Genomic DNA, 14,548 nt, shown 5'->3' on the forward strand with positions numbered 1-14,548 from the left:
AGTAGAGAAAATGAGTTATTCCAGTCATGGTGTACCTCCCCAACCATCATCAAATTTCAAAACATCCATGCTCAAAAATAGTAGATGCATAAACTTGTGTAAATTCCTGTTGTCCTGAGATAAACCAGTTTTCAGAAGCTGAGCTGTAATTGGTTGTGACCTGGCAACTGCGATGTCATTTGCAGTCAACAGCAAGTGTTAAAGTGTCCGCCCCCTGAGATGGATACAATCTGGTGGATTTTGCCAGTTTAATAGTGGCCAGACACAAAAAGTGAGCTCCACGACTCAGGAGAAATGACATCATTAAGCTCGTTGCTCTGACCACAAGTACTTTGTAGGCCCAAGGTAAGTCCTCTTCAATTTTTCATATTTTGTCCATGTTTATATCAATATAACCAAAAAATATCACAATAAATGGTTAATTTTCTAAAATTGTCCTGTGATCCTGGAATGACCCATTTATACTTTTTTTTTTTTACTGGTGCTGAGGTGTGCCTTCTCTTAATACAATATATGTGACCCTTGACTCAATATAGGTTGTGAACCATTCATTGGCACAGTGGAAATGCGGCAGTGAACACAAACGGTCGTAGGTCTGACACACTGACAGGCCAGGCCATACAGAGAGCAGTCTCCTCCCCTCTCTGGCCTGGCCTATATTAAGTCTCCAATGAGCTCCGCCTCACAAACAGAGGCACATGGAGTAGGATAACACATCGCCAACACTCTGACAGTACCTTCATATATTTACTAGATACGTATATACTGATATATCTCTGCACCTGTCAAACAGCCTACTAGCAATGTTGGATGCATTACTTTAAGTGGACCGCACACTGGGAGATCATGTTATTGCGTCGGTCACATCGGGATAGTCTCACCTTTGGTAAGTGGCAATATCTGGCGTGAATGAAAGTGAAGCGATATTAATTTGTGGAATTATTAAGGAATATTAGTGTAATTATAATGCAAAAGGTTCATATACGCTTTGTATATTTTTTCTAAAGACAGTACTGCTGGCAATAAATGATAAAGATGTTTTGGTCAACAGTGTCACACAAAAAGCTCACTTTGTGCCCCTACGTTGAAGAGGAGTACTAATATTTTGTATGGGTATCAAACAGGGGCACAAAATGTGTTGGACTTAAAAGTTAAATACAACTGATCTGAGAAATGTACTAAAGCAACTGAGAAAACTGTAATTTGATTTGATTTTGTTTACTTGGGCAAGTACAACACACTTGTTAGAACTTCATTTCACATTTTGTTTTACACGACCTGTCGAAAAGTGAAGCGGGTTGAAGCAATTCTGCTTATGTAGTCCCGTCCCGATTACAACCAAGGTTTCACTGCCAGACACACAATCTACATTACTACAGTACTACTTATAATACTACCATACTATCTGTATGCCATTATCTCTCGGTTTTCTAATCAGTTTTTGTCTTGAGGGAAGGAGATCCTCACCACATACAGTAATAGCTACGCCATCTATCCTTTTTCTATCCAAGCCTATCTGAGATAACTGTACAAAATAGAGGTTTTCACCCTAGACTGGGTCAATCTCAGGTCACATACTATAGAGATAGTTAACCTTTCACACTTAGATTCAGATTGACAACAAGTGGGAAAGGAAAGTACGACAATCAGATACTCGACAATCAGATAAATAGACAGACAGACAGACAGACAGACAGACAGACAGATAGACAGATAGATAGATAGATAGATAGATAGATAGATAGATAGATAGATAGATAGATAGATAGATAGATAGATAGATAGATAGATAGATAGATAGATAGATCGTAGGTAGATGCATATATGCATACAGTAGATAGATGAGGTTAAACAGCAGCTTAAAGTATACAGTCAACATTGCAGTCCAATTAGACACAACTTGGCGCTGTATGCATTTAATTATTGGACACTGCATGAACCTTAATTCCATAATCTTGATATTCACTCTAAGGTCCATGTTTTAGTGTACTATTCTTTGTCCTCACTAGTAACACAAGTCAGCAGACTAGTAAGCTCACGGTGTCTTTTCCTACTAACGACAGTATTCCACTGCCAGTGTCATTTGCAGCCTACTAATACAACCTTGCGGTGACTATCGAGGATATCAAATAATTTCTCCAACAGCTTTATGGAAAGCCGTTTCACCATTAATTCAATATGACAACTACATTTTACTAGCAAGGCCAATCTAATGCACTAGTTGACACGTGCTTGCAACTACTAATTAATAAATAGTAAAGTGTTGAACGTTCACGTTAATTCTAGGTCATTAGCAGTACCCCTACTAGCACACAGTTAGCAAATAATATGCCTTAGTTGTCCTACTAGTGTGCAGAAAAATTAATATAGTCATGGAAAAAAAGTGATTAGTAATATAATCTATATAAGGCAATTAATAGTGGAAAACTAATTTTAATAGTAAGACTAATTAAACACATGCAGTATTTAACATTGCTTTATCAGGGACCAATAAGATGTGCCGCATCCCGCACAGCATCAAGTGGGCATGCCCGAGCCGAGCCGAGCCCATCCCGGCCTGTATAAGGCTGAGGCATCCGCATTGTGGAGCACATGCTCGCTCACATGGTGTGCCTTGCGGATGGCGATGATGCTGCACTGTGATGTGCGCTCCCTTCCATCCCGCCCCGTGCGCGTCCGTCCGGCCATTCACAGCGTTCACACAGTCGTGAGTGCAGCGTGAATGAAATGAAAGATGATTCGAGCAAACTCAAGGCTGCCCTTCGTCATATTTGCTCTCGGTGGACCTAACCTTTGGATTGAATGGTGATTGAAGAGAAAGAGCCTGCGCATCGTGCATGCTGCCAGATGGATTTTGTAAATCCGCCAACTGCAGTGAGTTGCGTGTGTGAATATGTGAGACATGCAAGGGGATTTTCCTTTTTGACACACTGCTAATGCAATACTGCTTCATTTTAATCGGCTGACGAAGTTATAAGCCAGCGAGAAGCAAATCAAACATCTTTTGAACCCCAATTATTTGGAACAGCAAAGGGAGCACATTGCGGCATTATTTTTGCAACAGAAAAAGAACGTCTCCAAAATTATAGAACAAACATATTTCAAATCGTAATATATGACTTAATATTAGGGAAATACTCTGTAAGCAATTGCCTGAGCCACATAAAAAATATTGATAAAATGTTCTATAATTTTAAGCAATAACTGCTTTAGTCCTAATTCACACACTTAAAAAAAACATCCAAGTGACACAAATGACACTTTTCATTATCAAGGTGTGATAAAATCTTTGTGAGAATGAATGCGGTTGAAAGTGTACTACTAAATGATGATTAATTAATGTTCTTATTAATTAGAGTAAAAGTGTTGCATGCTTTATGTGTTCAATAGTAATCCCCCAGATGTGTTTCAGAGACTTAATTTTGTGTTGCGGTTAAAATCAAATTTTTGTCAGTTCATTATGTGGAGGGCCCCGTGACTGAGCTAGCCTTGGGTCCCCAAATGACTAAATACACCCTTACATTATTGTGATTACTGTGAGATATTTTTCCCCAATCACCACTGTATTTGTGTTACTACAATATTATATGACATAATCCACTGGAAAGAGAAAAAATAATGTAAATAGCGACCATGTATCTTCTGTTGCCTTTCTAAAAGACTGCATTCAATGTGAGGGGAGTATAGTTTAATATGGAACAGTATAATTATACTGGCTGAAGGCAGATTTTGTATGTTTACAAATAACATGTTTTTCTGCTCCAATTTGAAGTGGAAAGAATCTCCCATTGGATTTTGAATCAGGCGTTGTTACGTGGACTCAAAGCCCATCCGTAGTGTTGCGTTCAAAGCCACTCAAATATCCTGAAACTTGCGAATCGGAAATGTGGAGCGCAAATTCAAAGCCACACCGTTATCATGCGTCAGTTGTACCGTCTTCAAAGAGGCATTCGCATTGTAAAATGCTAAAACATGCAGGACAGTATGTTTATTTCTATTTATGTCGGTCAATTCCTATGGAAAGTTTACAATGTTGAAAATTCACACAGTTTTGCAGCCATCTCTCTTTTGAAAACTTAGCTTACCTTCACAGCATGTTCGAAGGTGAACCGGAGTGATTATTAAATATCCTACAGTCAGGGAAGGCATCTAACTGACGTCACGGCTTCGTTTTTCGTCTGTCTGTGCTGTGCCAAATGGCGATTGCATTAGATCGGCCGAGCTCCGGGAGCGGAGCCCATTCGAACCTCCGCCGGGTCTGATTAATCTCATCCCTATCGATTCCAATGCGACGAATACGAACTGTGAGTATTCCGCGTTCATTCGGATTGTCGCTGTGACCCTCGATGGACCGTCTTGTGAGTCTCTTGTGTCGGCTTTGTGCTGGTGGGGCAGCTTGTACCACGTAGTCAGTCGCCTCGCCAACAACGGCCCCTTTGTCTGTGCGGTGAGGTTTTCCGTTAAAATAACCCCCTACTCGTTGTCTTTACGCGACTTTTAATATTTCTTTCACATTGGTAATGTGTTTTGGATCTGTGGGGATCTTTTATATCCATAAATCGACGTTTATTTCTACGCATGGCAAGTCTACGATCACGCAAGCTAATGTTCACCTCTCCCTTTTCCGTCAGTTGGTCTCATTTCCACCGCCAATGTCACGTTCGGGTGTAAAAATCAATAAATACCGTCTTTTTGGATCCCACTATTCCCACGATTATTATTTAATTTGAGGTTGCTTGGTGTATGTTAAACAGGTCAACCGTACTATAGCGGGTGGGTAGAGTTCCCTGCTATTAATGACAACAGTAACGAAGTATAATACTATATACACTAAACATTGTTGACCGCGGGCTCATTTATCGTAACATGTTGCAAAGTGTTTTAACTATATTGTAATAATGATTTAATGGCGATTGAGTTGTAACAATTAGTACAAATAATCCTTACTGTAGTTTAGTAGATTCTTCAGGTGTCTGTATTTATTCTTTATTGATTTTACTTGTACCTGTACTTTTTGTGGTTGACTAGAGTTTTTTCTTTTGCAGTTGATTACAGGGTGAGTGAGTTTAAGTACGATTTAATTGCTAACGCGTTATTGTAGCACAGAACTGTATAGCATAGGCGCTGAGTGCTTTTTTCACTACTGTCCTTGAGTGAACCTTTATGTTTTTAATTTCAAGCAGCGGTGTCAATACTTGTGTAATTTACATGTTTTCTTTTGTGATTCCCCTTGTATTTCAGGTTCTAGGCAATTAAAATGGAGGATTGTTTCGATTGTGACTGTGGCGAGCTTGAGCCACCTGATCACTGAGGCTCACAATTAACACCCCAATCTAAAGGCCAGGGTCTTCACAATTTTTCTTTTTTTATTAGGAAAATCATTCAGAAAAAAAAAAAAAAAAAAGGAAACAAAAGCATAAAGATTGGCACATTTCCCATGAAGCTGCTCAGGACCAGTTATACACTGAATGTATACCACTGTGAGAATGCAACCGTGTGCTTTTAGCGCTTAACAGTGCATTTTTAATTAGCCTCAACGTCCATTCCATTGATTTCTTTAAGAACTGCTCTGTTAAGTGAAGCCACTCACCAGGAGTGGTGTTGGATTTCAAAATTGTCCTCACTCAAGATGAAGAACTTTAAACTACAATTTAATCTGACAGTTACGGCCTGCACCAGGGACGGGAGTTAGTTACCTGGAAGCGGTTTGACTGCATTTGGAGGGCTGTTAGTGTAGCATCTGAGGCAGTTTAGGCGGGGTGGGGGGGTCTTCTGTTAGCATAAACAGATTAAAGCAAGCTAGAGACAACATTCGAAGTAATAGTCATTATGGCCGAGAAGTTTGAGTCACTGATGAACATCCACGGCTTCGACCTGGGCTCTCGCTACATGGACTTGAAGCCTCTCGGCTATGGAGGGAACGGCCTGGTTTTCTCAGCGGTTGACACCGATTGTGACAAGCGAGTGGCGGTGAAGAAGATTATCCTGACTGATCCCCAAAGTGTCAAGCATGCCCTCCGAGAAATTAAGATTATAAGGCGCCTGGGACCACGACAATATAGTCAAGGTATGTATGTACTCTCGATTTAGTGTGATATACGTTGGTACATAAACTCGGGAAATTTCAAGTTTGCAGTTGCTTGGGTTTGTTTATTTTATGAGCTAAGTGTGATTCAGATACACCGCCACTCGTACAAGATGAAAACACTCAAAAGAAGCATAGGGCAGAGTAGCCATAACCTTAGTATCGATACCAGGTATCGGTACAGACACCAGCCTTATTTCAAGGTATCTGTACTTGTGACAGTGGCCGATATCTGCCTCTTATGGCCCTTTATGATCAGAAAATCAAAAGACTAGAATACATATATGGGACTATAACAAATTAAACTTGGATGTCAAGCAGAGATGATTTGATGACTGACAACCCCCCCAAATAACTCCCTTTGCTTGCCTATGTCCTTTCTAGGTTTTTGAAACGTTGGGCCCCAGCGGTCGCAGGCTAACGAGAGGATGTGGTGTCCCTGACCGAGGTCAACTCGGTTTACATAGTGCAGGAGTACATGGAGACAGACCTGTGTCAGCTGCTGGAGCGCGGCCTTCTGTCCGAGGGCCACGCCAGGCTCTTCATGTACCAGCTCCTCAGGGGGCTCAAATACATCCACTCTGCCAACGTTCTCCACCGCGACCTCAAGCCCGCCAACCTGTTTGTCAACACAGAGGACCTGGTGCTGAAGATTGGCGACTTTGGTCTGGCCCGCATCATGGACCCCCACTATTCCCACAAGGTAGAAAAGAGGAGTGTACAGTCATTGGGACCAAAAGGCTAAGTGCTTCCCCTTGCCATGTAGTGTTTACGTGATCGCACAGTAATGTGGTCATCCCAGGGGTGACGCAGTTTCAGAGCAGGAAGTCAACAAGATGGGATGCGGTTCCGTGAGGTAACGCCTCTGTTTCCCTTCTCAGGAGAAGTGAAGCTTTTGAAAAACACATTGCCAATCATTTTTGAATTTACACACACACATTCTCTATTGTTGGCTTAACAGCAGAATTGATGTCTCTTTGGTTTCTTATAAGATCCTGGTTACATTTGAAAATTAAAACACGAAGAGCATGTTTTCTCTTGTCTGCAGCTTTAATAACAGGTTGCAAGTAGTATGACAGCGGACGTGATTCCCCGTGTATCATCGCCAGATGGAAGTTTTTTTTGTATTGGCCTTGTGTGTGTCGTCACTCTTATAAAAGGGATGAGGGAATTCTGTTTGAAGCCCATATGGTGGCGTGATGTTAAAATATAGGTGGGGGACCGGGGAGGTTTACTTGCTCTCACCATTGTCACACATGCGTGACTCAGATTAGTCATCGGTTTGTCTGACGGGCCCACGTGACTCAACCATTATGGCTGGTGCCTTTTCATTCATTGCAAGGCTAGATAGAATCGTGACGGCTGCCACTTTTTTTTTTCCCGTGCCGACTCGTTAGAACTGCTCATTGTTTTTGTGCCAACTGCCACGTCCATGGTAAATCTATGACAAATGTGTTCTCACATGAGTCACACTGTGAGAAGGGAAGAAATGCGTTTCACTCAAGTGTTTTAATTCCGCAGCATTCTTCTGGCTTAGTTCCATGTGAGCTTTTGGCCTCGATAGACTCTTTAATTGAAGGGCTGGGGGTCTGGCTTCTTGTGCTCGGGCCATTGTCTGCTGACTTTCCAGCAAGGTCACAAATGCTGTGGTCAATGTAGTCAGGCTGACTTTGAACTGGCTGCTCTTCTTTCCAAACAGAGCTGCTGTGTTTTGTCTGTCTCCTGAGTGATAACAATAGTACTGCGAGTGAGGTAGAGACACAGAATGCCGATATCGCTACTACCCACTAACTACCCTTTACATGGCACCAGCAGCTATTTGATAGTAGGGGTCGTGTTTCAGACTGAACCAGGCTTACTTGAAAATGAACCCATCACCCCCTGAACCCCACTGCACTAAGCTGTCCTGCAGCCGCTGGGTGTGTGCTAGTGTCAGCTGGCCAGTTCAACTCGATCCCTTTGCAAGTTTGCGCTGACAACCACTTTTGTACTTTTTCTCTTTTCAAAGTGAGCCAAAACAGGCATGTTAATATTATTAATGTAAAGGAGTCACTTTAACATTGGCTCGTTTGGTCCTCAAGTGCTGTTAAAAATACTTCTCAACTTTAACTTGCATTTACCTTGGGTCGCTGAATCTGATAAAGTTAAGATGAGGTATAAACTAATGTCCCTTAGAATTATTTGGAATGAATGGGGTTTGGCATGAAGCGTTAGATCGCTCCTTTTGTTCTGAGAACGCACGCTATGTGAGTGGAAACCAACCCTGTGTTTAGCCTTGTGGTGGCTCCACGTCAAGAATGAACTGGAATTCACGTGCAACCATCTGACCTTAACCACTCAGATTGTCCTCCAAAGAGACTCGTGCACTTCTTTAACTTCATCCAAAACTAAGTTGTATGTTCCATTTCCCCTCAGTTAGACTAAATTTGTAGTTTTAGCATTCAAAAATTGTAATATTGTATTTTAAGGGTACGCATGCATGTGTAAAATAATTGGCCGAGCCCCCCGAACAAAAACAGTTTGAACATCCAAAATAATGGTGAACTTGTAGCCTCGAGGGCAAGAATTTAGGTTTGGGATTCAAGGGCTCACAGGGATTGCCACAAGAATCCAGCTCAATTTCCAAACCAAAACCGCACACACTTGACCTATATTTCAGACAGCAATGATCATTTCTAAAGCCAAACCACACCGAAGAAGCTGAGGTTTTTTTTTTGTTTTTGATTTTTTTACTTTAACTTGAACTTCCGAAGGCTGTATGTGTTTGTAAACTGTTTAGAGTAATGGGCTTCCTGGAGTGGATTATCTGATAAATCATGCTCACGTGGCCTGTGATACCGCAGTGATGAATTCTATTTTTAATTGATGTCAGAGATGTGCTAGATTAAGTTGGAATTGAAAAAATGTCTGAGGTTTGAATGTCACTGGCATGCTTCTGCCCAGACCTGTTCTATCTACTCTCTTAAGAGTCCGTGGCTATGTGGGGCTTGAGTGGACCTGAAATGTTCATCTCATGTTCCCCAAGCATTGTAGCTGAACTTGACTAAACTGGGGGTTTGGCAAGAAGTTCTTGAGTGGCCCTCATCTGCTAGTTTTGCCATTGACCCAGCCTTTGCTCGTTGTGAAACTTTGTAGCAATCGAAGGCTTTCTTCATATGCGCTGATCACTCGCGCAATGAGGCTAGATGCAAATGCTAATATGAATGCTAATGACCCACTTCCTATCACTTCAATGCTCAGCGAGCTCTTATCTTGTTACAAAAGCCAGCCAGCATGCTTGAGCATGGACAGGCCTCAGGATAGCGTGGCAATGAGCATTTGCCACTAAATTAGGGCAGAAACAGGAGCCTTGTTCAGCGGTGAGCTGAGCATTTCATTTTGGCCTCGCCGCACACTACCAAAGCATGAGGCCAGAGAAGGTGTCGTTTTCCCTCAGAGGCCAACTTCCTTTTGTGTTCACGGTCCTTGATGCAGATTGGTGCGAGTGTGACCCTGAGGGATTATCCTGCTCTCAGAGTGCTGACATGGCCTCCACGTGTCCTGGCTCTCCACCCTTTCAACTGTCTCTTCTCTATGCGCTCTTTGTCCTGTTGCTGTGCCGCGTGCATGAGCTGTACACTCGAACGCTGCACACACCATAGGACCAGCTTTTGTCATTATGAAACTCTCGATTGTTGTTGTTGTTTCTACCCTCTGTGTGCTGCTTTCATACTCAGTGCCCTAAATGTTCCCTCTCTCTCTCTCTCTGCTGCTGCTGCAGGGTCACCTGTCTGAAGGTCTTGTCACCAAGTGGTACAGGTCTCCCCGCCTGCTGCTCTCGCCAAACAACTATACCAAAGCCATCGACATGTGGGCAGCCGGATGCATCTTTGCAGAGATGCTCACTGGGAAAACGCTCTTTGCGGGTAAACGTTGACGTAGTTCGTCATGCCATATTTGCAAAGCGGCACTGTCGTTTGTTTAAGCAGCCTGGGCTGAGCAGAAAGCAACACCTCTGCTGCGCTCGGAGCAAATTCAGCCAAGTGTTGAATATTCCTGAATAACGTTCGCCTCCTTGCTCAGGGGCCCATGAACTGGAGCAGATGCAGCTGATCCTGGAGTCCATCCCGGTACTGCGAGAGGAAGACCGCCAGGAGCTCCACAGCGTCATACCCATCTTCATCCGCAACGACATGTCCAAACCTCACACACCACTCACCACGCTGCTGCCTGACGTCAGTCCTCAAGGTATCAACCTAGTGGAAATACAGCGAACCCCCATTTATCGCAGGGGATGCGTCAGGCATCTTTTTTCCTTTCAGTGTGGGAACCACAGTAATTGTGGGCCTGCTCAGCCTCTTTTTCTTGTTTTTAAAAACACAGCATCTCTTCCAGCTGAACTCAGTGCTGCCAGGCTTGTTGTGGCATAATGTGGTACTACCCTGGGACATGCCGTTTTAAATTCAGACTTGTGTCAAAATGGCCTAAATTAAAATCCATGATAAAGCGGGGGGGGGGCGCTACGATGTAGCTGCAGGCTCACACTCACGAGTTACACTGCCATTCGGTTAGCGTCTTTCAAATGTATCCTATCTTTTCTTTCTTTCTTGTCTTCATGTGCAGCCCTGGACTTCCTAGAAAAGATCTTGACCTTTAACCCCATGGATCGTTTAACTGCGGAAGAAGCGCTGGCCCACCCCTACATGGCTGACTACTCCTTTCCCCTGGACGAGCCCATCTCTTTGCACCCTTTCCACATTGAAGATGAAGTCGACGATATCCTGCTCATGGACCAGAGCCACAGCCACACATGGGACAGGTGCGTGTGTGTGAAACTTCCTTTCTCTCTAACTCGCTGAATGCTAGTTGGTTAGCAGGCTCAGCAGGTACCTTGCCTGTGAACCAGTGCTTATTTTCTGACTATCTGTGCCCTGGCCTTCTTTATCAGGTATCACGAGAGCCAGTTGTCAGAGGCTGATTGGCACTTGCACAGCATTCACGACCCAGAAGAAGTCCAAGTGGACCCGAGGGCCCTCTCTGATGTCACGGATGAGGAAGTGGTTCAGGTACGCGAGTTTGAAGATTAACTGCCTATCAAACATTCTCTTACTGGTGCCATCGTGACAGTGTTCAAAAGATAGCATGAAGATTAACTGCAGACTTTGACTTTCTCGTGCGCCAATTTACAGGCTTTGCCGGTTACGAGCTGTTGCTTACTTTCTGAGCCTGAGATACGCCGCCGTTCTAACAAAGGGGAGAGAATTGCGAGCTGAGTTGTACCTGTTGCGTGTTTCAGGTGGACCCTCGGAAATACGCCGACGGAGATCGGGAAAAGCTCTTGGACGAGCTTTCCTTCGACTACTCCACTCCGTTCTCGTCGGAGCGGTCGTGGCCGGACGAGCATCACGAGAACAAATACTGCGACCTGCAGTGTAGCCACACGTGCAACTACAAGGCCGTGTCCCCCTCTTACCTGGACAACCTCATCTGGCGGGACAGCGAAGTCAACCACTATTACGAGCCCAAGCTCATCATCGACCTCTCCAACTGGAAGGAGCAGCAAAGCAAGGAGAAGGCTGACCGCAAGGCCAAGAGCAAGTGCGAGAAGAATGGGCTGGTGAAGGCCCAGATTGCCATGCGGGAGGCTGAGAAGACCCAGAGCTTGGCGGAAAAGGACCACGAGCAGGAGAAACACCAGACGCAGCCACCCGGCCAACAAGGCTTCGACTTTGACTCCTTCATCGCCAGTACCATCAAGCTGAGCCTGCAGCCCGAGGCCTGTCAGGAGGTGGGCCTCCTCAACGAGGTTGGCCTGCTCAGCGAGGTGGGCCTGCTCAGCAAGGTGGGCCTCCTCAACGAGCTGAACTCTTCAGTCTCCCAACTGGAGGCCCCTCGCTCGGGCTCCATGTCTAAATCTATAAGTCAGGAGAAAGAGGAAAAGTGCCTGGTCAACCTGGCCCAGCTGGGGGGAGGCAGCGGCTTGGCGCTGGTCGGCAGCGAAGTCCCCCGGCCTGCACATCCCTGGGAGGGCTTTGGCTCAGGAGAACGAGTGGCCGAGATCGACGAGGCATGCCGGGACAGGCACTTCCAGAAGGAAAGCACGTATACCAGCTACCTGGACCACCTGTTTGGCCGGACAGAGGAGCGCGTCGCGGAGTCCGACCCGGAGATGGAGATCCCGGAGGCCAGGGAGAGAGAGTCGGGCGAGGACTTCCTCACCCGGAGCGCCGAGATCGTGCTAAACGTACAGCTGGACTCTCTGGGCCCGGACGAGCTGCCTCTGAAATCCATCCAGGCGTCACTCACCCCCTGTGCTGTCAAATGCTCGCCACAGATCGCCCACAAAACCTACAGCAGCATCTTCAAACATCTTAACTAGAAAAAGCAATGTCCTCTCTATGACAGCCTGTTTAGTTTTTGTCTTGTTTTTGTTCTTCTACTTGAATCATTTCATACCAATTTTTCTTGTTGTTTTAAAAGTCAATTTTAAGAGTGCAGATGGATGATTTCTTAGAATTTCGGTCGCCTTGACGCCCAGGCCTTCATGGGTTCATGTCTACACCCTCATTGCTGAACTGGCTTCACGTACTGTAGACGAACGGAAAATAGGCATCGGGACGGCGCTCGAGGTTTCGGCGGCTTTATAATTTGGCTGTTGGGGTGTGACAGAAAAAGATTTGATGGGTTTTTGATTTACGGCAAAAGAGCAAAAGCTTCCTTTACAGCCCTTTCATACTGTAAATGTGACACATGATGCCAGCAGCAACCATTATCGTAGGCGTAATGTATCGTGTTATCTACCTCAAGGTAACAGCCGCGAGAGACACTCGAAGCCGCACTAGTGCTTTACACACCACGACCATCCTCATACCATGAAACGAAGTGGTCTCATAGTTGAAATCTCTCTCATGTTAGCGTTTAACATAGTGAGGTGTTTTTCAGTGATCATTATTTATTTCTAGCACGTGCGATATTTATTTTATCGAAAAATTGTCATTTCAATGTGATTGTTGAAGAGCGAGGAGTCGGTAAGACCATTTTCATTTCAGCACTATTTGGGCGTCCAAGTGTTCCTTTTTGTTTTTATGGTAGGATGCAAATTCATCTGTGTTGAAGCTTTCCATTTTTCCATCGATATCAATTTTTTTTATTTATAGGTGCATTCTGTTTGTAGTAGGGGGGCAGCACCTAAAAGTCTTAATTTTTTGTTTTTTAAATCAATGTGATGTATCAAACATTGCGTGCATGGAGGCAAGAGGAAAGGTACATTTAAAGTAAATAGTAAGTATATTGTACGTCAGTTTTAATTGTATGACTTTTTTTTCTTTTTTCTATGTACTTTTTTCAGACAAGCATGCTAGTTAGGTTAATGTGTAGCATGTAGAACACATGGACTTTTTTGTAATCATCGGTTCTCCTGTTCTACAAAATATCAAAAATAAACTTAAAGGCAAACACTTTGCTGGCTTCTTCATTGCTCCAAGTGCTGTAATGTTCTGGATATTTTTTTAGTCAATATATTAACATGGGTCAACACTTTCGACTTCAAACCAGAGGAACAAGTAAGATTACATTAGCATTGCACAACCTTTCACCCTGAGATTTAACAGGTTTCTTAAGCAACAGTCGCGTTGCTTGTCTGTCACTCAGGCAAGTACAGAAACACGGGATACACACACTACAAATTGCTTGGATGGTTACACTTGAGATGGTGTTTGAAAAATGTGGAAACTGCTTGCCCCCTCAAGACAAGTCTTGAATAGGGTTTTTATTTAAATGAAAAGTGAATTTGTTGGTTCTCTTCACATATACTTGTGTATAACACATATTGCTCTTATTTTGGAAGATGAATATCAAAGTATTGTTTTTATATCTTCTCCAATTATATGTATGAGAGGACTTGCCTTAGTGCAGGGGTGTCAAACTCATTTTTTTGGGCGGGCCGCATTGTAGTCATAGCTTCTTTCGGAGGGCCATTATGACTGTCAACCCAAATAAATGTATGAGCACCTCAAAACTACAAAAACTGACAAATAACTCGTTTTCAAATCAGACGAGTTGTTTGAAACCCTAACCCTAGCTTCCAGGGGTGTCGACCTCCAGTACTCGGGGGCCGCGTTCCAATATGTTTTCCAAGTTACCTTCGTTAAACACACCTGAGTGAAAAGATCGGTTCATTTTCACGTTCTGCAGGAGCCTAACTTTTCACACAGGTGCACTTAACGAGGGAATCTTGGAAAACAAAACAAACTGACAAATAACTCATTTTCAAATCAGAGGAGTAAAAACTGGTCAAATATTTTAAAAAAAGTGAAGACAATTTGCAATTCTAGTAATGACACACGAATTTGATGCACAATTTGTCTTCGCGGGCCGTATCTGGCCCCTGGGCCTTGAGTTTGACACATGTGCCTTAGTGGGACAAATAAAAATGTTTGATATCAAGGCCAACTAGCTGGAAAACATGCAGTCCGCATTTATGGT

General features: G+C 43.8%; 1 protein-coding gene across 1 annotated transcript; it reads left to right on the forward strand.

Moving 5' to 3' along the window:
* The first annotated feature begins 678 nt into the window (after positions 1 to 678).
* mapk6 (mitogen-activated protein kinase 6) lies at positions 679 to 13,524 on the forward strand. Its single transcript, XM_037247161.1, is given in 10 exon segments — positions 679 to 886; positions 5,242 to 6,045; positions 6,047 to 6,067; positions 6,470 to 6,508; positions 6,510 to 6,788; positions 9,846 to 9,990; positions 10,148 to 10,312; positions 10,688 to 10,883; positions 11,013 to 11,130; positions 11,361 to 13,524. Coding segments are annotated over 9 exon segments (2,262 nt in total). The 5' UTR covers positions 679 to 886; positions 5,242 to 5,829; the 3' UTR covers positions 12,444 to 13,524.
* Positions 13,525 to 14,548: the final 1,024 nt, after the last annotated feature.

This window comes from Syngnathus acus, chromosome 3, assembly GCF_901709675.1.
Source record: "Syngnathus acus chromosome 3, fSynAcu1.2, whole genome shotgun sequence".
Classification (NCBI taxonomy): Eukaryota; Metazoa; Chordata; class Actinopteri; order Syngnathiformes; family Syngnathidae; genus Syngnathus; species Syngnathus acus.